Below are 24268 nucleotides of genomic sequence, written 5' to 3'. Positions count from 1 at the left end.
GACTCAATGATATCTAATCTTTCCGTGTCTGTGATATCTAATCTTGCTCATGTATTTGGGCCCTTCTGCCCTAAGCCGATTTAGGGTAGATTTGTCTTTTTATTGTGCTTATACGCACGCAAAGAACGATGAAAATAAAAGAAGTGAACAGAATCCTCTTATCACGGTTTTTTTTTTAGTTAGACCGTTTTAACATTTCGGTCTAACTTCAAAAATTTATATTTGAATCTTTGTAACTATGAAAGTGAAATATTTAGTTGTATTTACTATAGTATTATCAGTTTTATCAACAAAAATATGAAACTGATGGACAAAAAGATAATTTCAACATCATATTTATATTTTCACTGGTGATGCAGTACCGTGGGTAGCTATTGTGGATGAAGAGAAAGATGAGACAACGACACAAATGCCACTCAACATTTGCATCGACACTGACATAAATATAGATGTAAAGCGATGAAAGATTTTTCCACTTAGCATATATATCGACATCAACGCAGATTTAGATACAATACGACGATTGCTCTACATCTGTGTCGGCATTAACAATGTTGTGAGGAAGGGTAACGTTGTTTTGCATTTGAATCAATGTCGATATAAGTATCGAGCACTCATTTTGTTGTATTTGCATGAACATCGATGCAATTACCATGCGACGCCGATACAGAATGACGAAAAGGGTTACTAGGCATCTACATCGATGTTGACGTAAATGTAGAACGTTTGCATTTGTACCGTCGTCTCACCTCTCATCCTCACTCTCTCTCCTCATCATAATAATCACTCGTAACCCAACGACATTATTTAAGATATTAAAAATATTTTTTTATTAATTATTGATATATTTTTTGATAAAATTAATGATGTTACCGTAAATAAAGTTAGATTTTTTATTTTTTTAATTATAGAGATTCTATGGTAAATTTTTTTAAGTCTAAATACTAAGATGCGGTAATACGTAATTAACGCACCCAAAAAAAGAAATGATGCACCTGCTTTAGAATACGTGCAGAGCCCGGATTCCCGTTTTCCACAAGCACAAGGCACCGTACCTACCAAGACCACCAGCTGCTTGACGTCCCGTCGGTCGTTTCCGTTGCTCCTATCTCCCACGTTAAACAACTCCGGATCCTTCGTTGGCTGCCGCAACAGCTGCTTTGTGTTTATCGAACTACTCCTCGGTATCGGTTAATCTAAACTGCTCCTCCGTTCTAATTCTAGAGATCTGGTCCATTTGGAATCGATGTCGATCAGAAAGCGAAGCTTTTCGTACTCCGCCGACTTACCCGTCAGTTTACCTGTCGTGCAATTGGTCCCTACGCAGATATACAAGGAAATTATCCCTCACATGCTCGCACGCCTCTATTAATCTCTCCTCTCGCTCTTCTTTGACGGCGTAATAATGGAGAACGGCCAAGAAAGCGGCGCCGGAAGCAAACATGCCACCGATGGAGGGAACCCTAATCCCAACACGATTACGACGTCTTCGCCGACTGCCGGGGAGGCGCCGCCCCCCGCTGAGGCGGGGCCCCCTCCCCCTTCGCCGCCCCCGGCCCGCACGCCTTTCACCAGCCTCAGCCAGGTCGATGCCGACCTTGCCCTCGCTCGCGCCCTCCAAGAACAGGTGTCCGTCCGATCCCTCAATCGCCTCCTGCTCCTCCGTGTGTGAATCACGTTTTAGTCTCGGGAGTGAGGGTTTTTGACATCCTTTTAATGTTGGCGATTGGGCGCAGGAGAGGGCGTACGCGATGCTGAGGATGAACGGCGTTGATGACAGCGATTACGAGAGTTCTGACGCCGGAAGCTACGATTACGATGGGGAGGAGGATGAGGATGGGGTGGGAGACGAGCCGGAACGTGTCGTCGAGGAGGATGACGGGAGCATCGAGGGGAGCGACTACGACGAGGACGCGTTTGACGCCAATGATTCTGATGCCGATCCAGCTGAGTTTGAAGACGATGAGGCATTCGCAAGGGCACTGCAGGACGCCGAAGAGCGGGAGGTGGCTGTACGATTGATGGCCCTCACAGGATTGAACGAATGTGAGAGGATGCTGGTTAGAGCTTACTATTTGTTGGATTATGGTCGCTTGGATCTTGAATTAACTTCTAGTCTGTTTCTTTTTAGGGGCGTCGGATGATCATGGGGACCATGGCAGTAACTCTCAGGTGAATTGCCAAAATTTTCTCTTGGGTACTACTGGTTTCGTAACTCATATAAATCTTGCACTTGATGCTGTTGTTTGAATTGCAAAAAAGGTTTTGTAGTTTTCCCTCATTGTTTTGTGCCATATCTCTGCTATTTGTAAAATAGCTGAAGAAACAAAGGTTTTGCTTATATTTTGAACACTTCTTGGCACTTTCTTATGTTTTGAATGATGCAGAAGTCTAATACATGTCTTATTGGTACCCAAGTAAAGATTTTTATCAACAAAGCAAACTTTTTATAGTGTTGAGAAGTAAAAAAGAACAAATAAATAAACATGTGTTGCTGCTATGTGTTTGAAGTCTTGTGCTTCCATCATGTCTTATGTATCTATCTATTATAATAAGTGTGTTTAGGACTCATGAAGTAAAATATTTCTCTCTGATTATGTTGACAACAAGAAAAACTTAAAGAATTGCTTCTGAAGAACCTACTGCATTCCCCCTTTGTGATTGCTAATCTTGTAGTTACGTATGAAAGTTGTTAAAAGAAACATATGAATACAGCTCCTATTTGGTTTGATTGTGATTGTATGGTACTATCGATCTAATTGTTGGACGGTAAAAGGTTTAGTAACAACAAGAATGATCATATCCATCTCATCCTTGATCTCCATTCATATTATTGCAGCCAACTACTCTATTATCCTTGCTTCTTTTGTTACTCTCCTACAACCTTAGTTCATATGCAGCTTGGCATAACTATATTATTCTCACTTGTTGCCAAGTGATTTGCATTGGTCATTTTAAGCTAAAATTAAGTGTTCGTAGCAAATTGGTAATTGATTGAGTCACCACTCCACAGATAGGAGACTGTTTAGCTGTGATGTGGTTCTTCTTATTACTTGTACAAGAAACCCCATTTGATAATGTTCACTCTCTTAGATAACAAAATACATATCATTTAGGATGTTTCTTAACAAAATTGTTCAGGAATCTAACAGCTTGAAGAGAGTCCGAACTTGTCCAAGTGCTTTTAAATTCATTAAATCCCTGCATGCTGTAGAGCCTCCAAAATTGCGCAGCTCTCAACGTGAAGAACAATATGAGCTCATGTTGCGGCACAACTATTAAGCAAGAATTCTTCCCTGTAAATCTTGAATGCATATCCCATGCTTGCTAATTTCAGATTAACTGGTGAAAGGAGCATCATATTCTAAAACAAAGTAATAATTCATAGGAAAATCTGGTAAGTCTTCCTGATTCATATACTCATATGCCACAGACTATTGTGGAAGGCACCACTTCCCACAATTGTAAGCAAAAGCTTTACATTATAATGACGCAATCTGGGCTTTGCTGTTTAGAAAATGAAGTCATTAGGGTGATTACATAGGATCCGAAGAGAGTTAGCAATTACAGCAAGGAAACTTCCAATAGTCTCGTTATCCAAATCTGGCCCTTCCTCAATCCACTTTCCTGCAGCCCATTGATCTTAAAAGATGAACTCCCAGTTCGGTTAATCTTGCATAAACTGCCAATAATTGAGGGAATGGCATTCAAATGATGTGTCTGGCAGAATCGGAAAATGGCAAACAGACCAGGCAAGGCATAGGAGGAGAATTAGAGAATCTGGTAACAGGTCTGACATCGGATGTCTACCCGCACACAAGCTTTCAAATAAAGATCTTCACCTTAGGAACCACAGTAAGTTCCCAAATTGGCTTCCAGCCAGCCTAGCTGTCATTCAAACCAGTCCTTACCTCTTTGAATAAGATTGGTTACTGTGTAATTTTGTGTAATATTTAAGGTTGGATGTCATAATGTTTGTGTATAATGTTTCAGAAAGCACAATGTTGTGTAAGTTAAATAGTTACAAGTAACCACTAATATGTTTTCATGCTCTCATCAATATTGACCATTTACATCATAGACCAATTTAATTCAAATGAAAAGCTTTGGGAGAAATAAATGAAATGGTCAATTCAAACTCTGATCATTAAATTGGGGAAATGCTTGGAATGTAATACCTTGAACTTATGAGGTTGCCTTAAGTCATATTTTCCATTGCAGGATACTTGGCAAGAGGTTGATCCAGATGAATACTCATATGAGGTAAGAGATTTCCTTCCACCAAAAACACAAAAAGAAAAATCTAAGCCTTTCATTGCTTACTTCTCGAGTCAGTCTTTGATGTTACTGCTACTTTAGGAATTGGTTGCACTAGGTGAGGTAGTTGGAACCGAAAGCAGAGGTCTTTCTGCTGATACAATTGCCGCTTTGCCTTCAGTAAGTTACAAAGCAGAAAATGCGCAAGATGGCAGTGCTGAACAGTATGCATTTCCCTTTAGGCTTTTTGCTGTTGTCATTTATGTAAGATGTGATATTAGTCTAGTGACAATTAAATGAATGCTGCAGGTGTGTTATATGCCGGCTGGAGTACGAGGAAGGTGATTCTTTGGTGTTGCTTTCTTGCAAGCATAAATACCACTCTGAATGCGTAAACAAGTGGCTCCAGATAAACAAGGTAATACCCTAGAAAAAAGAATGGTACCGCTTTATATCAGATTACCAATCTAACTTATCATTTGGTTTTTCTGCTTCCACATCCACCTTGTTAAACCCTCCAAAACGATTAGTGTTTTAATCAATTATATATTATTTTCCCCTTGTAGGTATGTCCTGTCTGCAGTGCTGAGGTCTCTACGTCGGAGAGATGATCTGATAAAACCAAACCACAATCATCTTCTTGCAATACTCTTCGATGCCATTGCTTCTGTCGGTTGGTTATTCGGCGCTTCATTATGATTAAGATGGAAGCAATTGGTTGTAACTTTTGCATAAAATGCTATATTATGATGCAGTGTTTAAGTTAATGCATTCAATGTGCTAAAACCTTTTCTTTGTGTTAACATTTGTATGATAAGGAATACTGTGTTAAACCATGGTGCTAAAACTATCATAATGAGAATTGGAATTGTATGCTTATATTCCATGAATCCTTGAACTATTTTTAGGATATGTTTTTAATGATTGGAAGCAACTGATGAATTTGTACAAATTCAAGATTATGTGAATCAACTCACCCATTAAATTGAATGAAACATTAAGATTATAAATAATATATATATCTCATTTAATATATACATATATATATATATATATGTATGTATATTTGTGTATGTTGACCTGGTCAACGTGGGAGCTCAGGCCATTTTAATTTCAGACCATCCACCACGTACAAAGTGGAGGGAGTGAAGTGGATGGAAAAGAGGACGCAGAGATGAAACACCACCACACCTTCGCGCCTCTTCCCCCCTTCCTCGGGCTCTACTTAAGGGCTTCCCCATGGCCTCAGAACCTCAAGCCGTCTTCACCACCCCTTCTTCGCAACCTTAAGCACCACGTTTACGTAGAGGAGCACTACACCCCCACCATTCTCTTCGTCGTCCCTGCTCCAATAGGCTGTCAACGACAGCATCGCGGTGCTCGCTTCATCATCCCATTCCCTGAGCCACGATGGTGGTGTCGCCGGAGACCATTGCCAGGTCGTCGATCCGAACTCTCTTCCTCTTGACCCTGCTGGTTAGCGATGTTGCAGGCCGTAGAGGTGGTACCTCCCAAGGAGTGACGTACGATCGCCGCTCGCTGATCCTAAACGGCAGGAGAGAGCTCCTCTTCTCGGGGTCCGTCCACTACCCCAGAAGCACGCCCGAGGTAGCCATCAACCTCGCTGCTTCCACTCAATCATGACGCAGAGGCTAACCAGGTGGTTTCCATTGTATGTGTTTGGCTGATCAGATGTGGCCAGAGATCATCGCGAGCGCTAAGCATGGCGGGCTAAATGTGATCCAAACCTACGTGTTTTGGAACCTCCACGAGCCTGTGCAGGGGCAGGTACTCACGTTAATACACTCCTGTCAAAGAAGCCATAATGCAAACGAAGCATTGCTTCTCAATCTCGCATTGCTTATCACAGTACAACTTTCAAGGGAAGTATGACGTGGTGAGATTCATCAAGCTGATCGAGAAGAAAGGAATGTATGCGACGCTAAGGATCGGTCCCTACATCGAGGCCGAATGGAACTATGGGTAAACATATGTTAGCCCCTGCTCTGTGTTCTGTGTTCTGTACATGCATCAGACGACTGACACTGTTGCTAGATGTACTTTAGAGGGTTTCCATATTGGTTGAAGGAGGTCCAGAACATTAGCTTTCGAACAGACAATCCACCCTTCAAGGTGTAGTAGGAAATAGTCTGCTGATGAAACATGATATCCTCGTACATGATGTACTAAAACTTCTCACTTGCGTGCAGTATCATATGAAAAGATTTGTGGAAAAGGTGGTTTCCCTGATGAAGGATGAGAAACTCTTTGCTTCCCAAGGTGGTCCTATCATTCTCTCACAGGTTCCGAGTCCTCTCGTCTCCTCCATGTTGGTCCATCAGTTCACCAACTCCTGCTTTTCCACTGAAACAACATACAACAAAATCTCACTGCAACAGGTTGAGAACGAGTACAATAATGTGGCTCATGCATACAAAGACGCAGGACTGAGATACGTGCGGTGGGCAGGCAACATGGCTGTGGATCTCAAGACCGGAGTGCCATGGGTGATGTGCAAGGAGAAGTCTGCTCCCGGTCCAGTGGTAAGCCTACATAGCTCAAGCAAAGTGATACATTCTACTTGTTGAGGTATACATATATATATATACACTAATGGATCATGTAAAATGCAGATCAATGCATGCAACGGAAGGAACTGCGGAGACACTTTCGAAGTCCCTAATAATTCGACCAAGCCCTTCCTGTGGACAGAGAACTGGACTGCTCAGTAAGTATAAGACCAAAGCAGAAACGAAGGCCAGAAGGTGTCATGGTCAATCACCAACCTCGATCAGATTATTGACCGAAACATGAAGGTTTTGATGTGTTCAACAGAAGAAGTAATCTAGTCTTGCTTTGATGTGTTCAGATACAGGGTGTTTGGTGACCCGCCATCTCAAAGATCAGCAGAGGATCTTGCATACTCTGTCGCTCGGTTCTTCTCGAAGAATGGAACACTAGTAAACTACTACATGGTAATCATTGCATCGCTTCTTGATAGTAAGACTAGAAGAAGAAATCTTACCACAATGGCTTTGTATGTTCACTTACAGTATCATGGAGGAACAAACTTTGGAAGGTCAGGTTCCTCTTTCGCCATGACGCGGTATTATGACGAGGCTCCTCTGGATGAATTTGGTTAGAACTCTAAAAGCTTAAGCCTCAGTCGCAGTTTCCTACATTGATTTGAGCTTCTAATTTGTTCATACAGTAGCAGTAGTAGTAACTCTGCTTTGGGATGATTGCTGCTTATTAAGGTCTGCACAAGGAGCCCAAGTACGGACACCTCAGCCACCTGCACCATGCTTTGCGGCTGTGCAGTAAGGCTTTACTCTGGGGAGTCTCTTCTGTCCAAACATTCGACATAGATGGTTTCGAGGTATAAACTGATACAACTGTTAGTGTGAGCAGAGTTGGTAGTGCAGTGCTTGATCGGAGTTAGAGTGATGTGTTCTTGGTTTTACATGCCAGGCGACGGTGTATGAGAATCCTGGTATGAAGGCTTGTGCTGCTTTCCTCTCCAATAGCAATCGGAAAATAGAAGGCACCGTCAACTTCAAAGGTACAGATTACTATCTGCCTCGACGCTCCATCAGCATCCTCCCGGACTGTAAGACCGTGGCCTTCAATACTCAGAAGGTAAGAGGACTTCTCTGCGAGGACAGAACTCGGTCACATTTCAGATGCAGCGTAACCATGTCGATCTATTGAGCAGGTGATTTCACAGCACAATGCGAGGACGTTCCATGTAGCCAAGGAATCCAGCATGAACAACCAGTGGCAGATGCACAAGGACCACATTCCGAGATTTCGCGATACTCGGGTTAGATCAAGAAGTACCTTAGAGCTGTTCAACATGACCAAGGACACATCTGACTACCTGTGGTACACCACAAGGTGAGCAACTCATCATTTCCGAATGGCATTAGACATCATCAGGTTGCTGACTGTTCTTTCCGCACCATCGCAGCTTCAGGTTAGAGGATGATGATTTACCCAGGAGGCATGACATCCGCCCTGTATTGCTGGTCTCAAACCTTGGCCATGCAATGCATGCTTTCGTCAATGGAAGGCACGCAGGTATGACTGCCTTGTTCCTCATATTCTCTGGTACATCAGACTCCCAATGCCTTCACGGTGCACACACTTGATGTATCTGAGTCTTCCAGGGTCTGGACATGGTACCAACATCGAGAAAAGCTTCGTCTTCCATCAACCAATCGCTCTAGGAGCAGGAATCAACCACGTAACCATATTGTGCATGACAATTGGATTACCGGTACAAAGACAGAATCCTACAAGTTTCATTTCCTTTTGAGTCAAAGCTAGCAATGCTGATGTTTAAGATTCCTTCGTGAAGAATAGCGGATCGTACTTGGAACACAGGATTGCCGGCGTTCATACCGTCGTCATCCAAGGTCTTAACACGGGAACCCTGGACTTGTCGCAAAATGGATGGGGTCATCAGGTCTCTTCCCTCATTTTGATTTCAGTTCTTGATTTAGATCCAAAAGAAACAACTTGGTAACTAAGCGGAGTTCTTCGCTGTTGCACAGGTTGGATTGGTAGGTGAGAAGCTGGGCATATTCAACGAGAAAGGAGTCAACAATGTTAACTGGACGCAGGCTCAGAATGACATGCCGATCACATGGTACAAGGTATGAACTAAGGGAACCATGAATCGCTGCTCGAACATTTGCTGCTGCATAAGGATCAGCGTTCCTCACTGTCCGATCTTGTCGCCAGAGATACTTCGATGCTCCTTCTGGAAATGACCCTGTTGCTTTGGATTTGACCTCGATGAGCAAAGGAATGGTATGGATCAATGGCGAGAGCATAGGTCGATACTGGGTGTCCTACCTCAATCCCCTACAAAAGCCTTCTCAATCAGTGTAAGTCATCGTGATCCGAGCCTCCTTGAACTACAAGAAACGAGGTACTTCCTGCTGATTCACCCATCGATGTCAGGTATCACGTTCCTCGATCCTTGCTGAAGCCGAAGGACAACCTCATGGTCGTCTTCGAGGAGCACCGAGGGAAGCCAGAGGGCATCGTGATGATGACAGTGAAGAGGGACAACATCTGCACCTTCGTCTCAGAGCTCTTCCCGGGACAGGCGTCGTCGTCGCTGAGGGAGAGCAGCAAGCTCGGGACGGTGGCACACCCAGAGGCTCGTTTGAAGTGTACAGGGAAGAAGGTGATCCATTCCATTGCCTTCGCCAGCTTCGGCAACCCTGAAGGCTTGTGCGGCAACTACTCCCGGGGGTCTTGCCATGCTCCACAGACCAAAGCTGTGGTCGAGAAGGTGAAGTTCCATTACCATTCAACTCATTTAAGCTGAAGCACACCAACTCATCCTCTTTGTTCGACGCTGCCAGGCCTGCTTGGGAAAGAAGAACTGCGCGTTGTCGATGTCGTACGAAGCCTATGGAGCAGACATCAACTGCGTAGGGACGACAGGCACACTCGCAGTCCATGCTAAATGTGCACTCGGGAGCGCTTTGCAAGTGACTTCTGCAATCGGATAGAACACAAGGAGAAGAGATTGGAAGTGGTCGAATTGGATATCGTCCTCAGCAATCTCATGTTAGGGAAGGTAGGTGGATGTAGTTGGTTCATTTCTGTTTGATCTTGAGGCTACAGTATGCCTCGTCGTTCAGCACAGCACAAGCCAATCATGCGTTGAGCATCCAAAGGGATCTCCCATTAGTTTTTGATCGAATTGATCATGTTGTTCATGGAGACTTTGCATCAGCAATATTATGTGAAGTAAATATCTCGATTTTAGATTATTGTATTTTTTAAGTAATATTAATCATATGAGGTAATTGTTGATGTATGGTTTCGGATCCGATCCAAACAGCGTTAATGGTCGGATTCGGGTCTATGATTGTCAACCCACTGAGAACAGTTTGATCCGTTATGTTATCTACCGTTAGATGGGACGCAACGTTAGATATCAGCCCCAAAACCCTAAGCCCGACCGCCACAGTTTCCGTCCCCGTCCTCCGACCCCGTCTCTGCTTGGCCCAGTGGACAGGATTGGCCAGCCTCAGCGGAGGTAAAGCCTTGTCTCGCGATCTCCGGCTTATCTCGCCCCCTTCTGCCTCTATTTCTCTCTCATCTTGGTCACACCCTCTTTTGGGTGATGTGGTGATGTAACCTGTAGTGGTAGAGCTCGATTACCTTGAACACGAATTCGGCTTATGGCATTCGGTACATATTTCTAGGGCTTCTTTATTGGTCTGCGCGGCTATATAAATAGGGTTTTTGTGCTCCCGGTTTTGGAAGGGGCACAATCTTTGTGTTGAATAAAGATAGGGTTTTTATGTTCACGGGTTTTTTCGGTCTTTTGTGCAGCATACATGTGTTGCTTTCCGCAGTGTATCTCAAGTGTCTTTGGTTAACCAATAGTCGAGATTTCTCAGGTTCTCTGTTTGGAAGCTTTATTCAATCACACTGACTGAATAGCAAGAATGGTTCTGAGGCTAGATTGGTAGTTAATTGAAGAAAATTTTAATAGATTTTTGATACATTGAGTTCGCACTAGAAATCACCATGAAAAGAGTGTGTTTTGTTTGTGACCATTAAATTGAGAAATTTGATCAATACTATGTTTCATTTAGTGGAAACCATCGCAAGTATACTAATCCCTAATCCGAATGAAAATTAAGGTTTGACAAATGATCTGATTAAAGCAGTTTCCGTGTCTTGTGGAGCCACTAAATGGTAGAAAGCTAGTTTTCTTCATGTCACACCAATCTAAGTCTACCAAATTTATCCTGTAATTTTTATGAAGTTCGATTCTGGAATGATACTTATGCATTGCCTGCTTAAAATAGCTGGTGACTGGACCATGGTAGATTGAGAGTGAGGTTATATATAATGGGAAAAGTTAAATTAATTGAAACCTCAAACAATGTTGACATATGCTTCGTCTTCTTATCTGAAGACGAGAAGTTGTTCTTGTCGGTAGGAAAGTTAGCTGTAACAACAAATTGCAGGTGCTTATGAATGTGGTGGCTCCGATCTGTTGGTAATATTTTGCTTTGGCATTGTTATCGCAGCCAAATTAAGTGATAGATTCAGCGAAAGCAAACTGTTCTCACTTCAAGGCTCTGATGTAGCCAAGTGAAGTACCTATGTCTCATTGTGATGAATAGAATGATACATTAAAGAATCAGAATATTGTAGCTTCCCGTGGTATTGTGGTCAAGTGAAAAGCGGGTTCTGCAGTGATGGTGATTGATTATAGTCAGCAACTGGAGCTTTGATTATGGCAATTTACTGTTAGTTCTGCAAAAGTTGCCAGCATTCATCAATTCTGCAACTTTGGTGTTTGATGAGGGGACGAATGGTGACAGGCAAAGAGGAGGGTTTGCATGATTGTTGTAATCAGGACTGTCTGTACTGGTGCTTAAGTGGACAACAAAGGTAGTGGGAATAGGATGCCAGTGAATGAAAAGGATGACAAGGCAGTGTTTTGATTAAAGGATGAGGTTGCTTATGATGAGGAGTACAGTTGATTGCAGGATAAGATTTAAGCAGCTGCAGTGGTTAATTTGTTTAGGGGAAGGCTGCATTATCAGTACATGAATATGCAGGATCAGTTAGGCAGCAAGGGAACCAATGCAGTAATTAAATGTACATAGATGAGCATGACAGACGTGAAAGGGTTCATAAGAACTTGATTTCAGGATTCACGATGAAGGATCAATCTCATTCATACTGTACCTCACCCTGGCATAGAATTTTTAGATGATATATATAACATGATGCACAATATGTATGAGCTCAAATTTGTTTATGTACATGAGTATTGTAACTGTTAGATTCAGTGATTCACTGCATCATGACTAGTTCAGAAAGGTTTTTGAACACTAACTTTAGCCTGCATTGTTTTTTCTGCTTTGCTTTCAAGCAGATAGAGAAATTTTAACTACCCCAGTGTATCCATTGAAAAGGCCGGAGTAAGTGGAATATCAGGGTAAGATTTTCTCCTTTTTTTTTCTTTAAATTCTGTTTTTTAGGAGTTGAAAGATATGAAATATGGTAATCCTGATGGTCTGTAGAAGTGAGAGGCGAGAAACTAGGATTGTACAGCTCATTGTTTTGTGACTAAGAATATGGAAGAGTAATACGTGTCAACTTCACTGTATTTTTAAGATCGGTACTGTGGTATTCATTTCTTAGCATGCTTTTGGAAAAATTCATGTTGGAAGTTTTCGTTTGAAGAATTTTGAACATAAGTTTATGTGCTCTTTGTAGTAAAAAGTTTTAGTTACCTGCACACCCATTTTTAAGCTGTTTGGTTTCTGATTGATTATTTAGTTTTCAGTTGCTGATGACTAACACAAATAAAAACTGAGGTATATCGTTAAAAAATCTATTCTGCAAAAGTCAAATAAAACCAGTCTGAAGTGTCTAGAAATCACGGACAGGATGTGAACGGCACAAGAATAGTTTAGCTTTATCTAACTTTTAAGGGATCGTGAATCCCTTTCTGCTTAGTTCAATAGACTAGCTCTTTTCATCTGTCCTATCAACTTCTCAGATTATTTGTTGAAATGTGATGCCTAGGATGTCTTGCAATTAAGGAATTAATCATTGGATAAAATACCAGCAATCCTTATAAGATTTCATGTAAATTTTATGATCAACAACATAGCACACAACATGCAGTAAACCAAATAGCAGTTTTCTCTAGACATTATTTAGGATTGGTAATATGATAAAATGCCATGCACAGACCACCATTGCTCTCATAATAAGTACATACAAGAATTTTGAATACTTATATGCATGACAGTTTTGTTTCTTCAATGTAACATGCAGATCTGTCTATAATGGAAGGTCAACTTAATGATGCTGTGGATTCTAAACCCAGAGTAAAGGCAACACTTCATCTTGGCTCAGAGACGTTTTCTGTTTGTTCGAATGCTGGCATTCTCTCCCAACAGCTGGTTACAATGAAAGACCAGAGTATGGCTATTCTAAAAGACTACATCACCAAGAATAATGCACCGAATGATGTTCCTGATGAAGTCATTGAAGGCTCTTCTGATGAAAGTGAAGAAGACGTTGATAACCCACCCAAGAAATCCAAAAAGCAAAACTAAAAGCTTCCTTCCGATAAAAAGGAGCATGTGGGATGATGTAATTATCTGAATTATGCCTGTGGATTTTTTTGATTGGGACAAACTAGAACATTCTTGTTGTATGAGAAGTATTCAAACTCATTTCAAAGATAAAGCCAGATGATACAATTCCTTTTAAATTGAATACGCAGGTTGGAACAAAGTGTTTCTCGTGGAAATTTCTTTGACATGTCTTTTTTGATTTCTGTAAAAGTTTAATGTTCTTGTATTTGGGATTAATTAGAGATTATCTTATATAATTGATTATCTTAAGCATCTCAATCTTTGTAAAAATAAAATATTTAATTATATTTCTCTTCACCTTATCGATTTTATAAAATTAACATGTGTTAAAATTTTACAATTATAATATTTTTATTAGTAAAATCGATAGTATGAAAGAAAAATGAGATTAAATATTTTATTTTTATAAATATAAGGATCAAAATATTAAATAAGATAATTTATAATTAATCCTTATATTTGTGTAGGGTACGATTAGCTTTTGAAAATACTTTAAAAGTGCAGATATAACTAAGTTTCCTAAGATACTGTTAACATTCAAAATCACAAAACAATGTAAGAAATAATCAAATTAGGTATGTTTAAATCTTTATTTCTAATTTAAAATATATTTTTTTTACCTGTGGCATCTAAAATATTTTTCATAATCTATTAAATCTATACCTACCATTTTTTTCTAGTAACTCCATAAATTAGTTCCTGATTGCTGCCGCTGCTAGCAAAGTGATACAGAATTATCCATGTAAATTGCAAATTGTTCGTCAAAGAGAGTAGTCGTTGTTGGTGGTCATAGTTTCCAACTACATGAGACATAGAGCACTCCCTGCTTAATGATCAACAAAAGGTTCGAAATTACCCCAAAAACATCCATCACGACCGCATATGACTCGAAGGATGAGAAGGACGTCTGGAGAGCGCGGAGAGTTCATCACTCAAAGGCCCACTGGTTCTCCCTCCGCACCTCTTCCTCTTCCTCGGGGGTGAAGTCGTTCTTGATGTTGAAGGTTTTACGGATCTCCTCCGGTGTCTTCCCCTTGATCATGTCAGCTACGGTTTGGCAAGTTAAATCCAGCAGCCCTTTAATATTCAGATAGTTTGCAGCCTGTATACACCAAATCATTAGGGCCAAAAACACAATGCACAATGTATATATAGCTGACACCAAATAGGGGTGAAGGAAAGAAGAGAGACAGCCTTGTTTAAGGGGCTTTTGGTCCCACTTCATCATAAGCCTATAAGTACTAGGGTGTATGAGCTTTGTTGCAATCCCTCAACACATAATTTTTTACTCCCTTATTTTATTTCAAGATATGAAACTTTTGCCTCTAGATTATCCCCATGAGGTCTTCTCCCTCAAACAAGAGCTCTCGTTAGGGATATTGTCGATTGCAATGATCAGCCATCACTAATAATAGTCTGCAATTGATCGACAACCTACCAAGTGATTCATGATCAAACTGTAATTGATGATCACCTCCCAACCGGCAGTCAACCATCCCAATGCAGTCCTACTGTGCAAACATTTCGAAACACAAAAAATTTAGAAAAAACAAACAAAAAAGGACAAAATCCAATTATATATTAACATAAGACACTAGAGTTGAGGAGTAACGAAGATTTTGACACATAAAGGTGTTCATTATGATATTAAATCCTTGTTAAAAAACATTATTTTTCAGTTGCTCTTCCGGTGATTACATTTTTAAAACACATTAATTCTTTTTTGTTTTTCCATGCTGGTGAAACCAAGGGATATTTGGAAGAGTGACTGTAGAACCCATGTTAGCAGATCCATTTTCAATGGGTTTCCCTAGTCAAACTAAACCCCTGCAGATTGATACATATAAATATAGATTTGCATGTACCAAATTTATTAGAAAATCTCCCCCACTTAAATTCCTAACACGCTCCTTAGGTCAAACATATATCATGCACAAACTTGGATAACCAAAACCTCACATAGGTGATGTGGAGTTTGGAAGCTCTATGACCACCGCATCATGTTTTTGCTACACTAAAGATTCATCAAAATCTGTAATCAGTCCCAACATGGCCAATGCGCTAGATATGGTTGTTGCTCTGATAGCATATTTGCTGCAACTCGAGCATGAAACCATATGGGCAATATTACCATAATTGATAATGCTATATAAAGCTTAGCCCACAGCCAGTGTGGGGCTAATAAGATTGGTGTATTACACATCCACAAGTTTGCAAATTCATGATCCATGCTAAGAATCTAATGGTAGTCAAATAACACTAAGCTCAAACATTTATTTACTAAAAGATGTTAATAATAGAATTTAAACCACTAATTATAGAGGCAACCAAGAATTTTTAATGATCAAAGATCTTAACACTATTACCTTATGTTTCATTATGGTCCAACAATGACCAATGATTGCTGTCCAAGATTGTACTTTGCAACAGATGATTTTATTACCCAAAAGCTATCAATGAACAGTTTCACTGTTCAGTATTTGATGCCACTATCAACCATCAAGTGATCTACGAATGACTTTAGTCTATTAATGATTAGTAATTAGTGATACTGTATTAAACCAATTGTTACCCACATCTGGGGTTCCAGCAACCATCAACATGTCTATAAGGGTAATGCTTTACAATCGTTACCCACATCTTGCACTACTACTATGGTAAGTTAGACTAAGAGTTTAAAATAACTCTCAGAAAAGCAACACTATTGGCTTAAAAGATACATGTATAAACAAACAAACCATTAGGATAAATAATCTCAAACCCTCACAAGCATGTTGTTATACGAGCACTTACTTGACAAAAAAAAAGCCCATAGGTTAGATAATCTGAAGCCCTCACAAGCATGTTCCAATCTAAAACCTCACTCAAAATATATATACAAGCTCCTTCCAAGACTGATTGCAGAGATTTTAGGATTATATGGCACTTCAGAAGCTTAACTCCAATGATTCAAGTAGCTTGTAGATGAAGATCAAACCAAAGAGACCGTTGTGTGTGTGTGTGTGCATGTACGCATGCGCATATGCATGGGTACGCAGTGGGCACATGTGTGCGCACATGTTTGTGCATATGGTGTTTGTGTATGTTCATGTGTGAGTGCATGCATGTTCCTGTGCATGGGTGCATGTGTACGTGAGCGTGTGCATGTATGAGCAATTCTCTACACAACAAGCAAAAGCTAAACTAATAGATAGACAACTAGCTGGGTTTACAACTTGACCGAGAGAGAAAGACAAAGCAAAGATCCTGATATGAAAACAGTCAATAATTATAATATAGCAACATTAAGTTAAAAAAAAAAGTAACAGAAGCAAACTAGTGTTCTCAGGATTAATCATGCAGACAATCTAGGATGACTCTTTTCCAAATTGATTAAATATAAGAAAGAATTACAAAAACAAAGAGACTGAAAAATAGATAAAGCATCAAACACCTATGCATTTAACAGAAAGTAGGATTCCAACAATGCATTTGTTACTCCTAAAGATTAAAGACCTATCTGAGACAGCTCTTCAGCCAGATAAAGAGTACAAAACAAAAATATGTGGCATTGTCAACTTTCCCATGAACGAAATATTAATGATACTGAAATAAGAAAGAATTACAAAAACAAAGAGACTGAAATATAGATAAAGTATCAAATACCTATGCATTTAACAGAAAGTAGGATTCCAACATTGCATTTGTTACTCCTAAAGATTAAAGACCTATCTGAGACAGCTCTTCAGCCAGATAAAGAGTACAAAACAAAAAGATGTGGCATTGTCAACTTTCCCATGAACGAAATATTAACGATACTGAAATCGCAAGTAATGGAACACCAAGCGGCAGCAAAATCAGCCTTTTCGACACTAAATGCCAACGCAAACACAACAGATCATGATGATGTATTGTTTCCCAATTTCACAAGTGACCATCAACGTCAGATTAAATCTTATGGACTAGCCAGAAATAGATAACAATGAAAATTATCTCGACATTGTCGTCAAATTTCCCTACATTTGTTGATAAGCAATAAATACTATACGTCTAAAATATGAATATAGATCTAATAAGTAATCCATCTACATATACATTAATGAAAGCGTGTAAATTAGGAAACCAAAACGGACCTATCAGTTTAGAAGCGATCAAGGAATAGAAAAGGGGAAAAGCAATGACAGAAACGGAATCGGTCAGGGATCTCACCAGGATAAGGTCGAAGAGGGTAGCCTGATCGACCTTGACAAACTCGGCATCCCAGGACTTGAGCTCGTCGTCGGCGAGCTTGGAAGAGTCATCAGAGGATTTGGAGGCGGCAGCAGCAGAGGCGTCGACGTGCTTCCTGCAGTACTCGATGACCTTGGCGAGGATCTTGGAGGTCACGTTGGGAAGCGGGATGCCGTTCTCAGCGCAGTCGTCCTCGATCATGTGCTTGATCGTCTGCGACTCCATGGCCACCGCCTCATCGACCTCGAACACCTCGCCATCGGAGCTCTTGAGCGTGATCATCTTCGCCATGGCCGCCGCTTCACGATATGGAACCTGACGCAACAAGGGATCGCGATGGAGAGAAGACGAAGCCCTAAATGTACAGATCGAGACCAGCGCTATCCGATCCGGCTTGGCCGACCAAAGTTGGAGAGCCTTTAAATTTATTGGTAGGGCAAAATTCCTCTTTTTTCTTTTTTTCGTACTGTTTTATTTCTCTCGTGATATATATATATATATATATATATATATATATATATATATATATATATATATGTATATACATACACATATATATATATATATGTATATACATACATGTATATATACATATATACATATATATACACATATATATATACACACACATATACACACACACACACACACACATATATATATATATATATATATATATATATATATATATATATATATATATATATATATATATATATAATGATTGAAGTCGATGGAATTCAAAGAAAATATGTGAAACTTTCCATCAATGGCTCTGGACATGCTTAATTAACTCAATCTCAGATTAACACCAACATGCACTGCCATAAGAACATGAATTAAGCAAACTGGAAGCTCTTCGAGTTCCATCTCGAACTCCAAACAGCAAACCCATAGCCACGTCAACGGGGCGGCGCTTCCACCTTGGTTCGGCGAACGCCGGATGAGAAGGAATCCAGCCGAAGTTGTCTTCGAAAAGCCATGATGAACGCCTCGGCTCGTGCATTCAGCTCCTCGGCATCTCCTTCTTCTTGCGGTTCGAAGCCTCCTTTCTGCTTCTCCTCCTCCTCCCCCACCGAAGCTGCATAGCTCGAGCTCTTGGATCCCCTACCACCGCTCTTTTTCTTCGTCTTTCTCCCTCGCCTTCTCCCCAGATTAGGCTGGATGGAGATTACCACGATGGACGCGATAATAAGGTTTAAGAGCAGCAAGAGAAATGGGGGTGGAGCCACTAGGAGAGCCAAAGGCCATTGGTGTAGCACACAAGGTAGAAGCTTCTTGAGTCCTGAAACGAAGAGCGCAGTTGCAGCTGCAGCCAAAGCGATCTCCACGATCTCTTCCTCCCCCTTCAGCCGCTTCTCTCCCTCCATCTTGATTTCCCTCGTCAAGCTGCGGTGCGGTCTTAATTCCCCCCTCGGAGCTTCGTTTGTTCCCGGTCCTTCTGCATGCCCTTATATAACATGACACCCAACGCAAAGCAGCTTTTCCTTCTTCTTTTCATGGACCGCAGTGAGCAGCACGCGACCGGAGCCTTTTTGTCGCGCCTGCTGTGCCGACCACCACGCAGCGATCGTGATGGTGTCGGAGGTCTAATCCGGGCGGTGATCGGCTGAACTATTGTACAGTTTGGATTGTGCTGTACCGTATAATAGGTAGGAGAGCTAATCGAGCAAAAACGATCATTAGGTTCTCTTTTCTTGAACTCACATGCCTCGAAGCTGGAGTCTATTACGCTGCATGTAAATGCATCAGCTGCACGTTACGGGACAGCAACCAGTCTTGTGAGCGAATTGGACATCATGACGTGCCATGTGCTCGGTCAACTGCTACTTGTTAATAATGCATTGCTATTAATATTTTTATCATTATAATACACAATGAATGATGTTAATTAGAGCTTCAATTAGTATTGCAAGTATAATTACAGAATTATACTTGTAATATTTATGATTATATATACTACGAAATACGAAATCATTGACTTTAGGCAGGTATATACAGGTAATTAACTCTCAGTCATGCCGTGTATGCCACGAACTGCAAACGTGTCAGTTAAAGATTACTTTTCCTATAAAAAAAGGCGTCTGCTTTTTCAGCGTGTGCTGCGGAGTTCAGTTCGCAGTCTGATAATGTTTTTGTTTTTGTGTTTTTTGCAGTATGTTAAGTGATAGTAAAGTAAATCTATGTAAACTTTTCTTGTGTGATGTGTGATGAGAGTGCAAATTAATGGGTTAAGACTCAAATTAATTTATAAAAATATGATAGATGAAATTAGTCATTCAATCAAATCAAATTATGCCATTTGGGTATCAGAATTATTCAGATTAGGTTTCATACATGCACGCTAGATTTGCTTTGCTTTGCTTGCATAATAAGAATGCTTCTAATTTGTCTATATTAATATGAAAAATAAAAAAAATTTATATATTTTTTATAATATTGATGTAATTAATGGATATATTTTATTTTTTCTAAAACTCATCATGGTAAACTTTTTTAGGGACTTTTCTAATTAAACTTTTTCTTCCCTTATATAATTTTTATTAGTTGTTTTAATAAATAAATATTATTAATTTTGGTCTTTTTCTATATTCTATATTCTATCACTCTTTTTTGTTACTTCATATAATGACTTATAATTTTGATTTCTCTACAATGAGAATAATTTTAGATCTCTCTTGTTCGTATCAATTGGTATCTAAATCTCAAATTTTTGTTAAATAAATCACTCAACTAAACTCTTCCAACCATCAATAATATTACTATCAACTCTCACACTATTGCAATGTTATTTTTTATGATAATGTTTCTTGATTTGCTATCAATGAATCTCTTATAAAGATACATTTTCCTTCCGAGATGATCAGTTAACTAGTATTGGATTCATGTTTTATAATTTGGTCAGTCAATCATTGGTGCGACCCATAGGCTCACGAGAAATTATCCAGTACGATTTTATTATTTTCGAAACATGTTAACTCCAAAAAGACGTCACTAAGGGTAAGAAAGATCTTACGGACGAGTCATTGGTTCCCATACTCTTCAATGATCTTATCATTTCTCTTGTCGATATAAATAGTTTTACAGTAACAACGGTGACTAGACAAGGTGATCAATCTCCCTCTTATCTATATGTATTTTTTCTAAAAGTTTTTTTGTTCAATGAAAGTTGGACACTATATATATGATCTCCTCTTGTAAGATAAGGAGTCAAACCCAGTATATATCATTCCCTACATAGTCTTTCATACTGCCACCGATTCCTATACATTTCTTTCTCTTCTATACTATGACCAGTTGTTTGCTACCTTAAGTGCAACTTAATACGATTGGTTATCTTAAGTCCTTTTCCTGGACCTATTCATTCCTCTGATCATTTGGCTTTGCTGAAGGTGATGTGCCATCAGTCTACATATAGGAAGAGATAGAAAGGATTTGAGTCAGAATACTATGTACAGAAGAATCCTTGAGAGATTTCCTTGTTTATTTGTTATATTCCAAACAAATTAAACGGATTTCTTAAAGAAAACATCGAGTCAAAAAGTAGAATTGAATGTCTTTGTTGACCAAGTGTTGGATGACAAGGGAACAGCAACAAGACAGCTTCTTTGAGGTAGAATTCTCAGAGGAAGCAGCATAAGCAAAGGCAATATAAATGAGAAGAAGCCAGAGTGAACGAGGAAGGTAGAGGGCAGCTTGTCCACGAAAACCTGCACTGAGTAAAATAGCTCAGCCTTCGGAAGAAGGCTGAGAAAGCATCGACCCGTAGAACAATACCTAAAGCTGTCCCGACAGGGAGGGAGGTGGCATTTGTCGTGGAAAAAAAGGTCTCATCCTGCGCTTTCCTAAAATGGAGCTGTTAACGTCCTCTGGAGGGTGGAGCTCTTTGTAGCCACCGGGAGCTGATGCACCGTAGCTCTCTTCAGCTGCACGAACAAGCAACCAGCAGTAGCATTAGATCTAATCGATGGGGACAAATGAAGGAGTGCTTAGGTCGAAGGAGTACCTCCTCGCACTGTCTCTTCAGGAACCTGTTCTCGTACAGTAGATGATCGACCGCCTGCTCCAGCTCGTTCGTGTAAGCCTGTCGCACGCAAGACTGTTAAAAGAGGTAGAAGTCGATCTGATGGAGAGGAGTCGGTACCTGTTTCCGGGCTCTCGATCGAGCTGCCGACTCCCTGTTCTTGATCATTCGTTTCTTCCTGCGGTCGACGTCAGTCCCGCTGCTGAAGCTCCCATTCCACCGCTGCTCCAGCGCATGCTTCTTAGGGCAGCAGTCGACGACGCTACCACTGCCGACCCCATCGATGCTGGAGTCAAGACAGCCGCAGCTGAGGCTGAGGGGAGCAGGAAGAATGCGATTACTGGTTTCCTTCAAGTTCCCACCGAAGGAGCAGGAAGCGGCTGCTGTGCTGGCGCCATAGAGCGAGGGAGAAGGCGTGGAGGGCACGTCTTCTTCTTGAAGAGACGAGCTCAGGCTGATGTCCTGCCACACTTGTTCCATGCTGCTAGTTGGCCATAACAGCATGGACCAGAGAGATTTGAGGCTTGTGGTCTTAGAGGAAGTAAACCTGGGTCAAGGTGACGAGATCGCATCAATTTTTCTTGGCTTCGATCGAAAACAGATCGAGGAAAGATAGGAGGTACTCAGCAGCTGTCCAATCCATCATCTAACATACGAGACTTCACGTGGTGCGGCGTCCTCGGCTCTCCTTTACCTCGCTTTCTTTATGCCTCTCGACACGGCGCCTGCCTGCCACAGCCAATGGGGCACTCGAGAGCTTAGCAAGGAAATAGACGGCTACCCGGCAATAAACAAAAAGTACAGTTAAAGGGAGTATTTGTTGTAAGTATAAAATAATAATTACGTTATTATACGAAATAAATGTAATATTAAAATTAAAAATCAAATATTTATATATTTAAGATTAGACGAGTGTACCTTTCTATTTCATTCAAAATATTTTTATCTGATCATATAACATAATATCTAGTAATTAAGAATATTTTTCTAATTAATATCATCTCTTAAGTAATTTTATTATAAATATATAATCAAAATCTAATTATAACTATAGTATATCTTATCGGATTAAACAATCTCATCCATTAATTAAATTATAATATATTTTATTCGATTAAATAAGATAATATAATCTAACACATGTACGATGTGACTGCTACACATCTTGATAGTGCTAGCTAGAATTATAAAGATGAGAGAGAGAAGATGGAATCGTACGCTGTTATCTGCTGTGGGTGCACATTCTACCACCCTCAAAGCTGCTCTGATCTTTGATGCATCGCGACGTATACATAATCTCAAAGGAGAAAGAAATGATAGTAAATGTATATATGACGTAAACTTATATCATAAGAAAATGTCGGTTGCTGACGGATAGATCTAATTAATGTCCCAATAGGTACAAGTCGTAACAAATGACAGTGAACTCACAGAGGTTGGATTCATCTATTACAACGTAACGCTGAACATAGATAGCCATGTGAAGTCTTCGTCAACCAAAACATACAATATTAAGCAGTCCAATAAATCTCACCGCAGATAACGTAAGCGAGGTAGAGACGTCGAACGATATTGAAACAAGCAGTTGAGGAGGAGAAGTCAATCTACTCCTAAATAGTCGATCACGAACCACAAACCTATCACCACAAGCCACCACGTCGTCCTTGCTACGGATGCGCCGGCATTACCGGGCAGCGGTGGCGGTGGAGATGTCGGGAAGGGAGACTCTCCGTCGCCACCTCCGCTGGGGCTCGGGCTTGCTCTCGCCACGGTGATCCCGAATCTCATCCCGCCCCTGCAGTGTCCCTTGACGTTGCACAGAAACCAGTACTTGGCGGCCCGCGTCAGGTTCACCACGTCGTTGCCGGAATCATAAGAGCTCACGACGCCGGAGCTCACGTCGCAGGATCGGAATGTATCTTCCACCACCCGATACACGTCATGCTGTCCCCTGATATAGCTGAACACTGCACCCAGTAACATACGTTTACATGGAGCTGGAAGACGAGATCAGCTGGTGATCGAATGGTGATCTCTTACGTAGAGCATCGCCGACCGTGAAGTTGTACTTCTGCGCCCACCTCTGGTAATCTAACCCGTACGTCCATCCCTCGGCGTCGCCGACGGTGTAGGATGCAGCCCCGACGAGGTTTTCAAGCAACAGAACGGACATGAAGGCGAGGAAGAGGGTGTAGCTTATGATGGAGTGCAGTTCCATGGCTGATGCGTCGTTCTGCAGGTGATCCAGCTTTGGCAATGGCTGGTCATCATCTACTGGTGTGGATGAGTACTTATCTGGGGGCTCTACCAAGTCAACTGTTGGACTCATTCCCCCTATACGTAGTGAAGTTAATCCCTGGGCTAAAAATACTTGCATGATAATGACTTCTGCTAATGTATGTTTGACAGAAAAAAATTTCCTCCCAAGTGGGAAGAAGTTCTTCGTATCCTTCTTTATTTGATTAATTAATCTATGTTTCTAATCAATATATGCAAATTTGGGTATCAAAACAATTATCAAAATTTTACTTATATCAAATGTTTATTAGTCCAAAAACTCATAAATTAATTTTATCATCAAAATTTAGGATTCATTAGAATCTACTCGTGATTTTGA

General features: G+C 40.6%; 5 protein-coding genes and 1 long non-coding RNA gene across 7 annotated transcripts; 3 read left to right on the top strand and 3 right to left on the bottom strand.

Annotated features, from left to right (window-relative positions):
- Positions 1–1296: 1296 nt before the first annotated feature.
- On the top strand, positions 1297–5136 carry LOC135642558 (E3 ubiquitin ligase BIG BROTHER-related-like). The gene is made up of 7 exons (XM_065158811.1): positions 1297–1627; positions 1737–2046; positions 2132–2172; positions 4222–4263; positions 4360–4481; positions 4567–4675; positions 4824–5136. Exons 1-7 carry the CDS (start codon positions 1406–1408, stop codon positions 4866–4868), a joined length of 891 nt encoding a protein of 296 aa, XP_065014883.1. The 5' UTR covers positions 1297–1405; the 3' UTR covers positions 4869–5136.
- A 531-nt stretch (positions 5137–5667) lies between these two features.
- LOC135672017 (beta-galactosidase 11-like) lies at positions 5668–9785 on the top strand. The gene is made up of 19 exons (XM_065180472.1): positions 5668–5865; positions 5950–6045; positions 6128–6240; positions 6324–6390; positions 6468–6560; positions 6657–6800; positions 6891–6985; positions 7127–7232; positions 7311–7395; positions 7515–7636; positions 7729–7896; positions 7973–8154; positions 8228–8337; positions 8427–8536; positions 8618–8725; positions 8814–8915; positions 9004–9149; positions 9226–9562; positions 9636–9785. The coding sequence occupies exons 1-19, from the start codon at positions 5668–5670 to the stop codon at positions 9783–9785; spliced, it is 2532 nt and encodes an 843-aa protein (XP_065036544.1).
- Positions 9786–10223: 438 nt separating this feature from the next.
- On the top strand, positions 10224–13557 carry LOC135642557 (uncharacterized). Its single transcript, XR_010498002.1, has 3 exons — positions 10224–10318; positions 12182–12244; positions 13093–13557. It is a non-coding gene; the product is annotated as an uncharacterized LOC135642557 (long non-coding RNA).
- A 585-nt stretch (positions 13558–14142) lies between these two features.
- LOC135642553 (SKP1-like protein 1) lies at positions 14143–18059 on the bottom strand. Its single transcript, XM_065158798.1, has 2 exons — positions 17607–18059; positions 14143–14520 (listed from the first exon to the last, which is right to left on the bottom strand). The coding sequence occupies exons 1-2, from the start codon at positions 17916–17918 to the stop codon at positions 14347–14349; spliced, it is 486 nt and encodes a 161-aa protein (XP_065014870.1). The 5' UTR covers positions 17919–18059; the 3' UTR covers positions 14143–14346.
- A 3145-nt stretch (positions 18060–21204) lies between these two features.
- On the bottom strand, positions 21205–22298 carry LOC135672326 (ABSCISIC ACID-INSENSITIVE 5-like protein 2). 2 transcript variants are annotated; one of them, XM_065180782.1, is made up of 3 exons: positions 21772–22298; positions 21634–21726; positions 21205–21553 (listed from the first exon to the last, which is right to left on the bottom strand). In XM_065180782.1, exons 1-3 carry the CDS (start codon positions 22153–22155, stop codon positions 21473–21475), a joined length of 558 nt encoding a protein of 185 aa, XP_065036854.1. In that variant the 5' UTR covers positions 22156–22298; the 3' UTR covers positions 21205–21472. The 2 variants fall into 2 exon arrangements, with proteins under 2 accessions (XP_065036854.1, XP_065036855.1); XM_065180783.1 differs by having other exon boundaries at positions 21634–21711; positions 21772–22296.
- A 726-nt stretch (positions 22299–23024) lies between these two features.
- Positions 23025–23980, bottom strand: LOC135672016 (chemocyanin-like). The gene is made up of 2 exons (XM_065180471.1): positions 23692–23980; positions 23025–23618 (listed from the first exon to the last, which is right to left on the bottom strand). The coding sequence occupies exons 1-2, from the start codon at positions 23978–23980 to the stop codon at positions 23251–23253; spliced, it is 657 nt and encodes a 218-aa protein (XP_065036543.1). The 3' UTR covers positions 23025–23250.
- Positions 23981–24268: the final 288 nt, after the last annotated feature.

Source organism: Musa acuminata, chromosome BXJ1-4, assembly GCF_036884655.1.
Source record: "Musa acuminata AAA Group cultivar baxijiao chromosome BXJ1-4, Cavendish_Baxijiao_AAA, whole genome shotgun sequence".
NCBI classification, from domain to species: Eukaryota; Viridiplantae; Streptophyta; class Magnoliopsida; order Zingiberales; family Musaceae; genus Musa; species Musa acuminata.
This window is presented reverse-complemented; position numbering and strand designations above follow the sequence as displayed.

Excerpts from the sequence above, each read along its gene's own strand:
- LOC135642558 (XM_065158811.1), top strand. The coding sequence starts at position 1,406 with ATGGAGAACGGCCAAGAAAGCGGCGCCGGAAGCAAACATGCCACCGAT. Across the intron at positions 2,173-4,221 it reads ACCATGGCAGTAACTCTCAG|GATACTTGGCAAGAGGTTGA; the intron begins GTGAATTGCCAA and ends TTTCCATTGCAG. Across the intron at positions 4,676-4,823 it reads AGTGGCTCCAGATAAACAAG|GTATGTCCTGTCTGCAGTGC; the intron begins GTAATACCCTAG and ends TTCCCCTTGTAG.
- LOC135672017 (XM_065180472.1), top strand. The coding sequence starts at position 5,668 with ATGGTGGTGTCGCCGGAGACCATTGCCAGGTCGTCGATCCGAACTCTC. Across the intron at positions 6,046-6,127 it reads ACGAGCCTGTGCAGGGGCAG|TACAACTTTCAAGGGAAGTA; the intron begins GTACTCACGTTA and ends TGCTTATCACAG. Across the intron at positions 6,391-6,467 it reads CAGACAATCCACCCTTCAAG|TATCATATGAAAAGATTTGT; the intron begins GTGTAGTAGGAA and ends ACTTGCGTGCAG.
- LOC135642553 (XM_065158798.1), bottom strand. The coding sequence starts at position 17,918 with ATGGCGAAGATGATCACGCTCAAGAGCTCCGATGGCGAGGTGTTCGAG. Across the intron at positions 14,521-17,606 it reads CCCTCTTCGACCTTATCCTG|GCTGCAAACTATCTGAATAT; the intron begins GTGAGATCCCTG and ends TGGTGTATACAG.
- LOC135672326 (XM_065180782.1), bottom strand. The coding sequence starts at position 22,155 with ATGCTGTTATGGCCAACTAGCAGCATGGAACAAGTGTGGCAGGACATC. Across the intron at positions 21,727-21,771 it reads GATCGAGAGCCCGGAAACAG|TCTTGCGTGCGACAGGCTTA; the intron begins GTACCGACTCCT and ends CTCTTTTAACAG. Across the intron at positions 21,554-21,633 it reads TGAAGAGACAGTGCGAGGAG|CTGAAGAGAGCTACGGTGCA; the intron begins GTACTCCTTCGA and ends TTGTTCGTGCAG.
- LOC135672016 (XM_065180471.1), bottom strand. The coding sequence starts at position 23,980 with ATGAGTCCAACAGTTGACTTGGTAGAGCCCCCAGATAAGTACTCATCC. Across the intron at positions 23,619-23,691 it reads CACGGTCGGCGATGCTCTAC|TGTTCAGCTATATCAGGGGA; the intron begins GTAAGAGATCAC and ends TACTGGGTGCAG.